The 12,791-nt window shown below is 42.5% G+C and overlaps 1 protein-coding gene across 3 annotated transcripts in view; it reads right to left on the bottom strand.

Annotated features, from left to right (window-relative positions):
* The window catches only part of FAM185A (family with sequence similarity 185 member A), a 36,480-nt gene extending 26,721 nt beyond the window's left edge, over window positions 1-9,759 (bottom strand). For all 3 annotated transcript variants that reach the window (XM_040063020.2, XM_058420396.1, XM_058420395.1), the window contains exons 1-3: window positions 9,340-9,759; window positions 3,457-3,566; window positions 122-214 (exon numbers count right to left, since the gene is read on the bottom strand). In XM_040063020.2, coding sequence (XP_039918954.1) covers window positions 122-214; window positions 3,457-3,566; window positions 9,340-9,715 — 579 coding nt within the window. In that variant the 5' untranslated portion in view covers window positions 9,716-9,759. The remainder of the gene's footprint in view (window positions 1-121; window positions 215-3,456; window positions 3,567-9,339) is intronic.
* Between the last annotated feature and the right edge of the window lie 3,032 nt (window positions 9,760-12,791).

Raw genomic sequence — 12,791 nt, 5'->3', positions numbered from 1 at the left:
CCTAGGAACAGTGAAATTACAACCAACCAGTGAGGGATATTTACACACTCTTTGAATTTAGTCCTTTTACAACAAATGAGGAGAATAAGGCACGGAAGAGAAAGTCTTACTTCCTACTTACCCCCTTTTCTGTTGCACAAATATCTGTATTTCCATAAAGTGTTCCCAGCCCAATTACTTTGCCTCCATTTGTCCGTATATCAATTTTATGGCTCTGAAAAGAGTTTAAAAATCATACAGTTAGGATAGCTTGTTTTCTAGTTATGGTTATCTTGGTTTTCAAGTTGTACCACATTAACCACTGGAAGCCTTAGTCCTGCAAGGAGAATCAGATGCTACAGTGTTTCACTGCACACAAATTCCAATTAAAATTGTTTTGCACAAGGCAAATCTCAAGTTTTTAACAAATAAGCCAGGTTTCAAGGAAAAACTGCTCTATAGCCCTTACACCTTTCAGCTGTTGCTGCATACAACCCACAAGAGGAAAAAAACCAAACAGATATACCCATAAACAATCTCAGAAAGCAAAAAAAAAAACCCCACAAGGTCTTGAGAATAATATGCAACCATGTGTAAAAAAAGAGGGGAAAAAATCTTTAAAAATCAGATTTAAATAAATAGATTCCCTATGTTATCTCCTTATACAGTAACATGATGAATCAAATATTTCAATGCGGCATCACAGTTCCTTTGAGGCAGTTACACCACGCTTGTTATCAGAATAATGGTTAAACAGCAAACCCTCCAAATATGTAACTTGAGGAGAATATGGGAACTTGGCAGACTGAAAAACCTAGTGTATAGCAAGGGCTCACCAGTGTGCCCACTCATAGTTCAGTAAAATAAAAGCATAACATACACACTAATTCCCCCATCCAAATAATAATTCCCCTAATCCAAAATTATTAGAATATCTTCCTACGAAAAACCCAACCAGGCTTTCAGAGGTAGGTATCTCTAGAGACACCTAACAGACAGAAGGATTAGCTTTTTCACTAAGAGGAAATATTCCACCAGCTGAAAGAAAAAAACACTGATTTTTTCATAGGGTTTCTCTGAGCAAGGGAGAAAGGTTTGAACAAGGAAGAGGCAAGAGGCTGTCAAGAACTTAACAGATGTCAGAGAAAAACCAGAAAAATTTGTTCAGGAGAAGAGAAGGACACTGGTGCAGGATGAATCAGGCTCAGACACAGTGTGTGGTGAGGAGGCAGAGCAGGTCTTCCACCAGAGTGAGAGAGATGCCTGGAAATTCTTGTTATCACCAGCACAGTCAAGGAGTCAGGAGTAAATGAGGAACATGGAAACAGAATTAAAGGGTCTCCATGGTGGCACTGTCACAATAAGAAGCATGACAAAAAAATTTAAAAAAAGAAGCACTGCTTTCTCAATAAAGAATTTGTGAATAAGTCATACTCTGAGGAAGACCTAAATGCTATAACTGTATTTTGGTATTACTGTTGCTATCAGTTGACCTATAGACTTGGAAGGGACGGGGCAAACTGGACTTCAGCCAACTAAAAAATAACCAGCCACCACAAAAACCCACAAAAAACCCAACAAAACAAAACAAAAATCACCAATAAAACCACCCTCAACAAACCTCACTGGCTGGGTAATGCCCACCACACCAAACCTTCCAGACAAAATCCATTAATAAGCCTCACAGAGACTCTTCCTTTCTGTTCAATTACTAGCACGCATGACTTAACAAAGTAGATGTCAAATCACTAAGTCTTTTGTAAAGACACTATAGATTGTATTAAAAAAAACCACTTTTTTTTTTTGAGTTACAATTCATACAACTTCTAGCAAGTTAAGAAAATTAGCAGTTGTGAAGCTGTTTGCTTGTGCTCTTGAATAATCCCTACACGATCAGATTTTTTTTCATTTAAAGCCATTTTTCAACGATCTTTTTCTCTCTCCTGTAAAGAAAGGGTCTCCTGCTTTGTTATTTAATGAGGTTTGTTAACAACAGTGAACCAACATTAAATCAGATTTAATCCATCCAGGGGAGGGCACTATCACTTCAGTTTGCTCAGTAAAGCAAATTCTCTAAAAAGGAATCAGCTCTTATGCTTCACTACAGCATCTAGTCTGTAAGATTTTTACTAGTTTTGGAAAAACCCTGAAGGCTAATATTTCTCTTTCTCCCAAATAATTCTGCTTCTCTGATAATACAGAATATAATTCCTGAAGCTTTATTAGAAAAAAAATTAGTTCGGTCACCTTACTAGAACTACAGTACTTAAAAAACAAGATTAGACTAAAACCCAGCTCTTAGGTTTTAAAATTCAAGTATTTCACATCTTGGATTGTATTTGAGACAAGATTCCCAGAAGATGGTCTTTCCTCAAAACAGTCTTTTTCCATGACAATACAAAAATTCTTGATGTGATGGCATGCCGTGATTACTGTCATTATTGCTGCCAAAATCACCTCGTTTTCTCATATTATGCAGTTTCTCATGTACTGCATGAGAATAAAACAGAATAATTTTTAATGAAAAGTTTAGATGGACATCACACAGTACTATTAACTTCTGCTAGATTTTCACTCTTTGTAAGAGTGAAATGGTCAATCACCCAGAATCGGTAAGGTTCAGGCTGTCTGTGTTTCCCTTGTGGAGTAAAACTGGCTCTATTGTATATTACACCCCTCCCTAAGCTCCGTTTTCCCTGTGTCTGCTATAAAATCATCTCTTACCACATTAGAGAAGACGGTTGAAAAATCCTTCATATCTCAAAAAAGTTGGCCCTTCTTTTGAATTTATACAAATTCCTGCAGGCGCAATCCCAAACAATCAAGTGAATTTGATCCCAAATAGCGCCTAAGTCAGATAAACTGTGATTAATTTTACAACAGCTTATGTCAGCAAACTTGAAGCGTTAAGAGTGAAAAAACAAGGTCATGCCCATGATATATACAGTATATATCAGATATATTTCAGTCAGGTATTTTGGACATGTAATGTGCAACTTCTGATTGAAAATTAACTTAAAGGGGATTGTCAAAAGCTCTGATATACTAATTATTTAAAAAAAAAAAATCCACACACACAAAAAAAACTAGCAGCACGCTGCAAAGTCTTGACTGAGCAGGCATAACTATTAACCTACTAGACAGGAAATCCCAATCAATTTTTCTTCTTTGAGGGGCAGGGAAGACAGGGATCAGGCTTACTGCTGTCACTGCTTCTGCTGGCTTTGGCTATCACAGATACATGGACTTCTGACTCCACGTTATTTACACTTCTTGACTTTGTGCCGCAATTGTATGCAATAATTAAGGGTGAGTTGAGATATATATATATATATATATATATATATACAGCAATATGAGTGTTGCAATAAGAAATACCAGAGAAATAAATCTCACCTGCAGAACTGGTATTTAAGCTTTGACACTATATCCCACACCACAATCCCTTTTCAAACAGTGGGGGAGGGTTCTTTGTACCTTTATTGACTGCAAGACACTAGTCCCCTTCTCTGTTTCTATTTTGCAGTTATCACATTCTATTTTCTGAATCTTCACGCAGCCAGTCCCTGACGTTTTGATATCCAAATCTAGAATTAAAAGAGTTTTATTAGCAACAGAATGAAAAAAGTCAGATAGCTTTAACATAGTATTTGACTACAATATACAGTAATCATATGTAGCAAAGAAAAAGCAGCTTCTTCGTTACTTAAGAACCTGCTCGCTGTGTCTGGCCACGCACTTTGAGCTCCATGAGATGTCACTATCAGCTATGGACACTGAAAGTTCAGTAAGCCAGTGTTTGAGCCATCCAGCTCCAAGAGAGAACATTAAGAAGCAGAAGAATTACTGTAGCCTGTGCCAAGGAATCAGCAGGGTGTGAATCTTTAGTCAAGTCTCTTTTTTTCTTTTTCAACTCCACCTCCATCTCCTATCTACCCTAGCCACCAATTCCATTAGAAATTCTGTTTAGACACTTGGGCACCCTGGCACACATTTCGGGGTAGAAGGTTGGCAGGTGTCTGAGGCCACATGCAGAGTAATAAGGTTCAACAGCACAAATACACGGCCCTTGCTGCTCCACAACCCAACCCCAGGCATGGAAGCGTTGGTGTGCATCACCCTCCCCGGCTTTCTGGAAACCTGACATCCCCCTGGCATCAAGAACCATGTTTGCCTCCAGTCTGAGCCACCTCACCTCGCTGCTGTTCATAGACTCCCACAAAGAAGAATCACTAGGTCCTGTAGATAAGATGCCAGGGCAGGAAAAGCATTTTTCTCCTGCTTGTCTCACCCTTGGGTTTAAGGAATGGGAAGAAGTTTGAGAATGTGCAGTCTGGGGAATCTGTCTATATTAATAATCATTTCTATTAATTATTTGTATAAATTACCACCATAGTGACTGGCAAAAGGAAAAGCCAAGAGAGGAAAAAGTTGATTTTGTTCTTCTAAGGATAAAAGGCAAAAAAAGAAGTAGAAGAAAAATTGAACAGCAATCAGAAGTGTTTGCTGCAGGACAACTGAGGGACTAAGAGATAGTGAGCCCCATTACTCCCCAAAGGAAAGGAGATTATTTGTTAAAGAAACCTTCATTTAAGCAAATGTGAAAGACTTTCCTTCACTGCCACTGCCTGCTAGGGTTATCAAAAAGATGAAAAGAATAATCAAAATGTGCAAGAGAAGCTTTACCCTGAGGAGATTCCCAAGTCAGACCCAGCAGAGCCTGAAGATCAATACTGTCACACTGCTGTCCAGGACAGGTGCTTCCTGGAACTATGACAACAATAAGCTTGCAGACCATGAAAACAAGAGACTGAGAGCTCCAATAAACTATAAATGGAAGTTTTATCACGTGACAAACTAGGAGAATCCAACAGACAGAGCTAAAACACAACATCTTTGCAGCAAGTGTGCTGCCTTATGGCTGGAGTAAGACAAGAGGTTAAACTTAGTGAAGGATGTAGACTGTGTTCAAAGGTAACAACTCCTTATGAAAAAAGGCTACAAGAGGTAGACTGGAAAGCAGTGTTGTTTTTGAACAAGCTGTCTTGCCCAGACTGCTCAGTTCACTCACTGGATAATTGCAGGGTGCTTGGGAAGGTCTACAAACAAGACTTCTGCTATTTTGCTTACTGAGAAGAGAGTCCCAAAAGCCAGTTTGCTTGCGCAAATCTGAATTCCATCAGCTTGAAACCCTCCTGCTCTTATTGCTTCTGTCAAAAGGGACATGGAAAAGGCTTGAGAGTGCTCAGTTTAGCCATGATACAACTCACTAATGCTTTTACAAGAATAAGGGTAATAAAAAACTTCTCATCCTGTAGAGCATGTTGTTGCCATTGTTTGAATGGTGGGTTAGCAGCGTAATCCTAGCTATCAAAGGTGGGTGCTAGAAGAGGACCTGGAAGTCTGGCAATTCATAAACATGTCATTAAGAAACATCAGGGACATCTGGAAATACACTTTGTGCCTTGATCCTCTGCAGAGTCACACCACTTTGCTAGACTCGCTGTAACAAAAATTAGTGGACAAGGAATTGAGCCCCTCTGTCTCTCCCCCTCCCAGTTCCTGAACCAAGGATAAACAACTCCATAAACTAACAGACTGAAAGCTGGATAATATTGCCAATGAAATTTTTACAAGGAGGAACAAGATACAACCTGTTTCAGTGCCAAAACTCCAAAAATAGCCAGTTTGATTCCTCCCTAGCAAAGACAAGGGCTGAAGCCAACTTTAGCCACATAAACCACAAAGAATGCATGAAGATCTTAGTGGTGTAAAAGGCTTGCATCAGAAATAAAGATATATAGGAAAAAAAGAAACACTTCGGTATCAGAATGTAGGCAGGGGTACCCCAGGGTATTTAAGCACCTCAGTTATTAAGCTGCCTTAAGCCATAATACTTGAAATAGGCTGGATAATTATTTATTGTCAGATGACTCAGCAGCCCCAGACTACTAGAATTATCTAAATTATGGTTATGCAAGGCCTCAGTTCAGTTTACTTCTGCGTACTCATGCAGTCAATGTACAGCAACCAGAAATCAAAAAGCTGATTTCAGGTTTAATTAACGCGTGCAAAAATAAATAAATTTGATTAAACAGAAATTCCTTGACATCTGCCATGGATGAAAGTTAAATGTATCAGAGAGGATTAGCAGATCATGTATTAGATTGAAATCCTACATGGAGCTCAAAACTAGACACTAAGACAGAGGACCTTTTGGTACTTGCCCTACTAAGCTGCTCAGAGGTTTCCTTTGGTGTAAAATGCATACTTAAACTCAGCATCTTCCACACATGCTCCTCATTCAGGCTCTAAGGAGTTTCAGACAACTTGCAGCTTCCTGGATAAACTCCAGCCTAAGTTGCGAAAGCTGTTATGAAATGCCTTGACTTCCAAAGTGAAGAAAACAAGAACTGAACTGAAAAGAGATTCACATCAACCTCTCCACTTCTTACAGTCAAGTGACTGACAGAGCTCAGGCAAAACGTCTAAGCAGAACAGAGTTAACATCTTCCTCACACACCCAAGGAAGGCCAGAGAAAAGCCAAAGTGTTTGCAGAGTAACAACAGCTCCTTTCTGGTTTGAGCTGTGTTTTTACAAGGGATAAGATCTTTTGCTTATGCAATGATATTTAATGGATAATTCTTTTCTAAATAAATAAACGGAGCAAGTCGAGCACAAACTAATACTCAGAAGATCAAAAAACAAACTAGAGCTGAAAGGACACTTAAAAGTAGAACCTCAGTGGCAAGCAAAAATTCTACTTCACTGAGTAAAAACTTAAAACACCCAAATCTCACAACCTCGCATTTTTGTAAATATATCTCTAGATGCACCCAGATGACAACACGAACAATACTAACATCATGCTAATTATAGGGGGACAAAGAGCAACTTGTGGAAGGACGTTATAATGCACAGATTGTCCAGGGAACTTGAACTGCATGAGTTTACCAAGAACCCAAGTGGAACAGCTTAGAAACATACAAAAAAAGAAAACCTGTTTCAAGAAGAAAGCTCCTAAGACTATCTGCAGTGTTGGCTGATTCTCAGAATATAGTAAGAATCTCAAAGACAGGACAACAGCAAAATGATTGTTTTCCAGCAATCAGGATTCATTATCAAGACTTTTAGAAAGGTTCTCCACATTGAAACCCTTTATGAAGGCAGAGATTCTTCAAATCTTAACACAATGAATTCTGCACCTCAAGAATAACTAGCTCTGGAGTGACTTGTAAGAGTCACTCAGAGATCCTGGAGAAACTGAAACAATAAAGGACTACAGTATCCAGACACACCTAGTACCAGAGGATTGAAGGGCAATAAATGGGACACTGGCTTTGTCTGATTCTCTGTAATTATGGGATGGACTCTGTGAATGTGCTACAGACAAGCTAAGGTCATCTTTGTGCTTGCCAAGCAAAGGAAGGAAAAAAAATGAAAAGAAGAGCTGTAAGATAGCAACTGAAAATTCTCAGGTACGAGTCAAGACTACAAGACTCTTGGAGAAGACAGTCCAGCTACAGTTCAGTGATGGAGCCAATGAATACAGAGGTAACAGGTGATCTATTTAAGAGAACAAACTCGGATTTTCAAATGTCTTTAACAATATCCTTAGTTCCATATTGTCTTTCAGCTATAAGCTATGCACCATCTTCAACAGTACAAGAAGCTGGAAATCGGCACAAATAGCAAAGTTAAAGACTTTTATCAATAACACCAAATTACTCAGACTAATTAAAAACTCACTGACAAATTGCAGGAGGACCTTGGAATACCACAAACTCAAATGATAAAATAGCAGGAAATTAAATTGTAGGACTCTGCCAAGAGTTTACCAGGAAGGTCTCACCCTTGGAACTGTTTCCATGTGTAAAGGGACACTCAGCAGAGAGATCCACTGAGGGGTTGAGCTCTATCAGGCTCTGAAAACCCTGTGATGAAAACAGTTGACAGCTAAGAGAATGCTTAGATGAAAGATCATTTACACTTGTTCTCTTCTTACACTTCCCTGAGCATCTGTTTATGACAGAGATAGGGCAGAGGGCTGTCCATCGCTACCATGGGAGTCGTGGTAGGAATCAGTACAGCCATTCTGACAGAGCAAAGCACACTGAGAGCAGGAAGGGCGAGATTCTATGCACAAATATTCTGTGTTTAGTTACAGAATATTTGTGCGTATATTAGTTGCCAGGAAACAGACCCTAAGTTGTGATAAACATATATAAGGAACACCCCTTCAGTTAAAAGCAGTGTTTAAAAAAAAAAGGAAATTATAGGGATGAGTAAGACTGGAAAATGTGAGAATGATGTTATGTCAAACCCATAGGAGTCCTCCATTTTCTATTATATACAGTTCAGGTCCTTCTAAAAGAAAACAAGAAAAAAAAAAAAAAAGCCCATTGCAGAATTTTCCCTAAGACACAGGGTGGGAAAAAAGTAAAGCAAGATAAAAGGTGCAGAATATCTTTGCCGTATGTAACATCATATTCTACAAAAGTCATAGATTACATGTAGTATGTAGCGTGGGATTATTCATCATTTCTCACATCACAACTGCAGCAGGGCATTAAATGAAATAATGCAGGAGTCTTCAATAACTTTAAGCAAAACAAGAGACTAAGTGCATTGTACATCAAGAAGTTTTTTCAGCATGGCGAAACACTCTGTACTGTATAGGAAATTGCCCAAATCCATAGGAAAAAAACCTAAACCACATTAATGACTGAACACAAATCTCTGAGTTTGTACTCTCTAAACTTAGGGCCACTGCCAGAACTTCACTGTCAGTTCAGCAGAGATGTTTACTGGTCTCAGCCAGTACAGCTGCTCTCCCAAACAGTGTTCCATACAAGAAACCTTGCAGAGATTATAGCCCTGTGCCCAAAAAGATAATGTAACGTTTGTACCGGACAAGGGAGCCCTTCTTGGTATTTCATCTGTATCGTTACCTTCTGTGTTTTTTGATCCTGCGGATAAGCACTCAGCACAACACACACTGATGGAGGCGGTGGATCCCGCAGCCCTGCCGGAGAGCAGGAGCGCTCAGCTCACGCTGAGGATGCTGTCCCGGAGCGGAGGCTTTTTGGAGCAGCAGCTGCCGGAGCACAAATGACAGCGGGTGCTCCAAGCGCCACTCACCAGCCCAAGTTTTAGCACTGACTACTGCTGGCAAGAGGGTCAGCAACAAATCACGTATCCAAACACCCAGGAAGTCCGGGAACACAGGAAACAAACCGGGATGTCCCGCATTAGCGAGGGCGCGATGCCGTTTCCCAACACCGGCTTCCAGCCGAGGCGGCAGCGCCAGCCCAGCCCCGATGGGATCCCCCCGATCCGAGCGCGTCCCCCGCACCCACCGAACTTCGCCGGCGTCCGGACGTCCACGGCGGTCTTGCTGTCCACGCCGTCCGCCACGATCGCCACCTGCCCCAGCGCCTCGTCGTGCTCCACCCGCACCGGGTCCCGCTCCCGCCCGCGGTGCCCGGGGCTGCCGCCGCTCACGGCCACCAGGACCCGGTCCGCGCCCGGGCAGCGCTGCGGGTCCAGCGGGCGGACGCTCACCTGGCACGACAGCCGCACCCGCAGCCGCCCCCGCGGGCTCACCGACAGCGCCCATTCCCGCGGCTGGGGCGGACCGGGGCCGCTGCGACCGCGGCGGGGGACGGGCGGCGCCCACCGCCCGCCCGCCGCTCGCACAGCCAGGGCCGCCAAGCGGGGGGACAGCGCACTCATCGCTCCCGGCGGGGCGGCGGCGCCCGGGAGCCGCGTCAGGAGCGCCCGGGACGGGACGGACGGGAGAGGCCGCTCCTGGCGGCCGTGACCCCCGGCCGGTCACGTGGCGCGGCTGCACGCGGGGAGCGGCACCGGCGCGGCCGGTAAACAGGCGGTGGCTCCGCCGCGGAGACCCCTGGGAGTTGTAGTTCTGCAGCGCGCGGAAGGAGCTGCAGCCGTGCCCACGGACCTATCGGAGAGCGGGGAGGGCGGGGCATTGCCGAGAGCCTGCCGCTATTGGGCGGCGGGGCAGGACGGCGAAGCCAATCAGAAGCGGCAACGGCTGAGGGGGGCGGGAGGCGGTGCGCGGGTCGCCATAGCGACGGACGCCGCTTCGCCGGGGCGGGTTGTGCGGCGACCGGGAGGGACTCGAGGGGACTGAGGCCGTGACCGGGGCCTTGACCGGGGCCGGGGCCGGGACCAAGAGAGGCAAAGCCGCGGCTCCGAAGTCGAGGCGGGAAGCCAGTCAAGCGGAGCCGCCACAGCCCTGTTTGAGGAGTCCCTGAGGGCCGGGAGTGCGACCCCCGCGCGGGGCCCGGGGCGGTGCCGTGCCGCGCGTGAGGAGACGAGGTACCCCGGGGCAGCCGGCCCTTCACTGCATTTTGGCACTACACGATATTCAGTCAAGGGCTGAATTCTTGTAATGGTTGTATTTACTGCCAATAGTGGAAGAGAAAATAGCACAGAAAGCTGCATTGTCTTGGCAAGATTGCAACACAAGAAATAATGAAATCTGAGCCTGTTACTTAATTTACTGTCTCCCTTTTGCATTCCACGTGTTTCTCATAAATAACCATGAAAGCATGATACTTAGTCATCAAATACTTTTCATCTCATTAGCCCTATTTTTATTTCTGTCACTGTCTGGCTTTGATTATTTATGGATCTGAAATGACATCTCAGTGTCCAAGAGGAAAGAAGATTGCCCTATTTTTTTGGTCCATCGGTAATTTTCACTGTGGAAAGGTTAATGAATATTCATATTCAGCAAAAAAGCCCTTCAGGTTAAATTATTTCATTGTTTTACATTACTCAGTCTCAAAAAATCATTAGGTTAAACACAAAAAGGGCCAGCCTGCTTTATGATAGTCTAGTATACAAAAAATGGAACTCTAGAAGGTCAAAAAACTATCAGGAAGTATCTTGGGCCATGATGGAGGATGGAAGGCCTTCCCCCCCCCAAGTCTTCAGAAATAGATTTTGGGGGGAAAAAAAAAATCTACAAAATTCTCACCCTTGAGACCAATACCAAATTTGGATGTCAGATTGTCAGGGGGAAAGTTACAGATGTGTAAGAAGTGTGTTGCAATGTGCTGTGACTCCGCTAGATGACAGCCAGTGCAGCAAATAACTAGTCCGACTGTGCCGAGGGAATCCGGTCCCAGGTAAGGTGGGAGCAGCTCATTGCTGCTCCCCTTTCTCCCTGGGTCACTGCTGCTGTTCCTGATCCTTGACTCCCACCTCCTCTAAAACGACAGCGCTGCTTTCCCACAGCCACTTTTTCCTCCAGGAGCCTGGAATTTGATGTTCCTCGTGTAGGCAGGGGTTAATCAGTGCCGGCAATCCACAGTAAACCATGATCTGCATCACCTTTAATATTGTCAGGCTTTGCATAGTTGAGAACTTAGTTCAAGAAACCATTCCAAGATGCTTAAGCCTCAGTTATGTTTGTGTTCCATTGCTACTGTTGGGTTTTCTCACTAGATACAATCTAAGGATACTCACATGGTTAAAAATACTGAACAAAACTGATAAAAAGTAGTTGCTAGGAAGTTCTTTCTCCATACATATGAAACCTCATGTGTTTAATGTTTTGCTTATGTCATCTGTATTTTTGCTATATTGATTCTGTTTAACTTTGATGCTTTTGTTTGGATGGGTCAGCTGGTATAGCATGTTGCAGACCCCAACAGTGAAAGAATATTTATTTATTTACTTGTTTTCATCTTTCATTTTCTGGCTTGTCATTTGCAGGGGGAAAAAAAAACTATATCAAATGTGTGAGTGAGGATTTAATTAGAACTCCACTTTTGACAGCTGCATGATTTCTTAGTGAGTTACAATCCTTATTTCCCATTTTACCAGATATTTGTGTTGTATGACAAAGAATATTCAGTATTTCATGCAATTTCAAGCCCTAGAACTCATAGATCTTCTACAAAGTGATGTAAAATAAATTTTAAGCCAAAGCATTTTCAGATGCAGTTTTAGGCTAAGTTGAGAGAGATTTCAAGGAAAGAGGAATTAAATAAGAATTATTTACAGTAGAGGCTGTAGAAGGAATACATTTTACTGACTTTTGTATTTGGAATTTATCACGGAATAATTACGAACTACTTCAGGTACTCACAGGGTATAAACTTAGTCTGCCTGGGCAGGATTAATTTTACCCATTTGCTATAATTGTAATGAAGAAATAATGTGACTTCACTTCTTAGGAAAATGGGGCACCTTTATTTCTATTTTGGGTTTTATTTAGTGGTGCATTTCTGAACTGCTTCCTTGAATCTTCCTAGTTCTCAAGGTGTGTCTAGGGTTCAGTAGGGAGGCAAATTATGTTTCATTTGTTTCCTTCTCTGTAGCATTGCAAAGCTTGCAATGGTTTGGATTTCATGGATTATTTTGTTTGTCACGCTACCAGAAATTTTCTGAGGAAATTAAGTTCCTCATGGAAACCATGTGAAATGGCAAATCTTACCACTCAAATTCGCCTTATCTTGGCCATATCTAATTAGAACTCCAGCAGATAAAGTCTGTGTGTGGCTCAGGCTGGGTCTATCTGAAACAGCAGAGACTTGAAAACAAGGGAAAACAGCAGAACTCTTGACAGAAATTGTTGTGCAGTTAAGGTACATGGTGCGCTGTCATTTCCCCAGAGTGGTGAGGGCAGTGTAATCAAACAATCCATTCTGATTCACAAGTGTATGATCATTTCCTGTTGTACATGATGTAGTTTTAAATTCCATTATCATTTCATGTTGACATGGTTTTGTTTTTTAAAGTCACATCCATTCATGCTGAAGCACAGTTTCTTCCC

The sequence above is a fragment of the Hirundo rustica genome, chromosome 4 (assembly GCF_015227805.2).
Source record: "Hirundo rustica isolate bHirRus1 chromosome 4, bHirRus1.pri.v3, whole genome shotgun sequence".
Classification (NCBI taxonomy): Eukaryota; Metazoa; Chordata; class Aves; order Passeriformes; family Hirundinidae; genus Hirundo; species Hirundo rustica.
The sequence above is the reverse complement of the archived record's forward strand: the minus strand, read 5'-3'. Positions and strand labels throughout refer to the sequence as shown.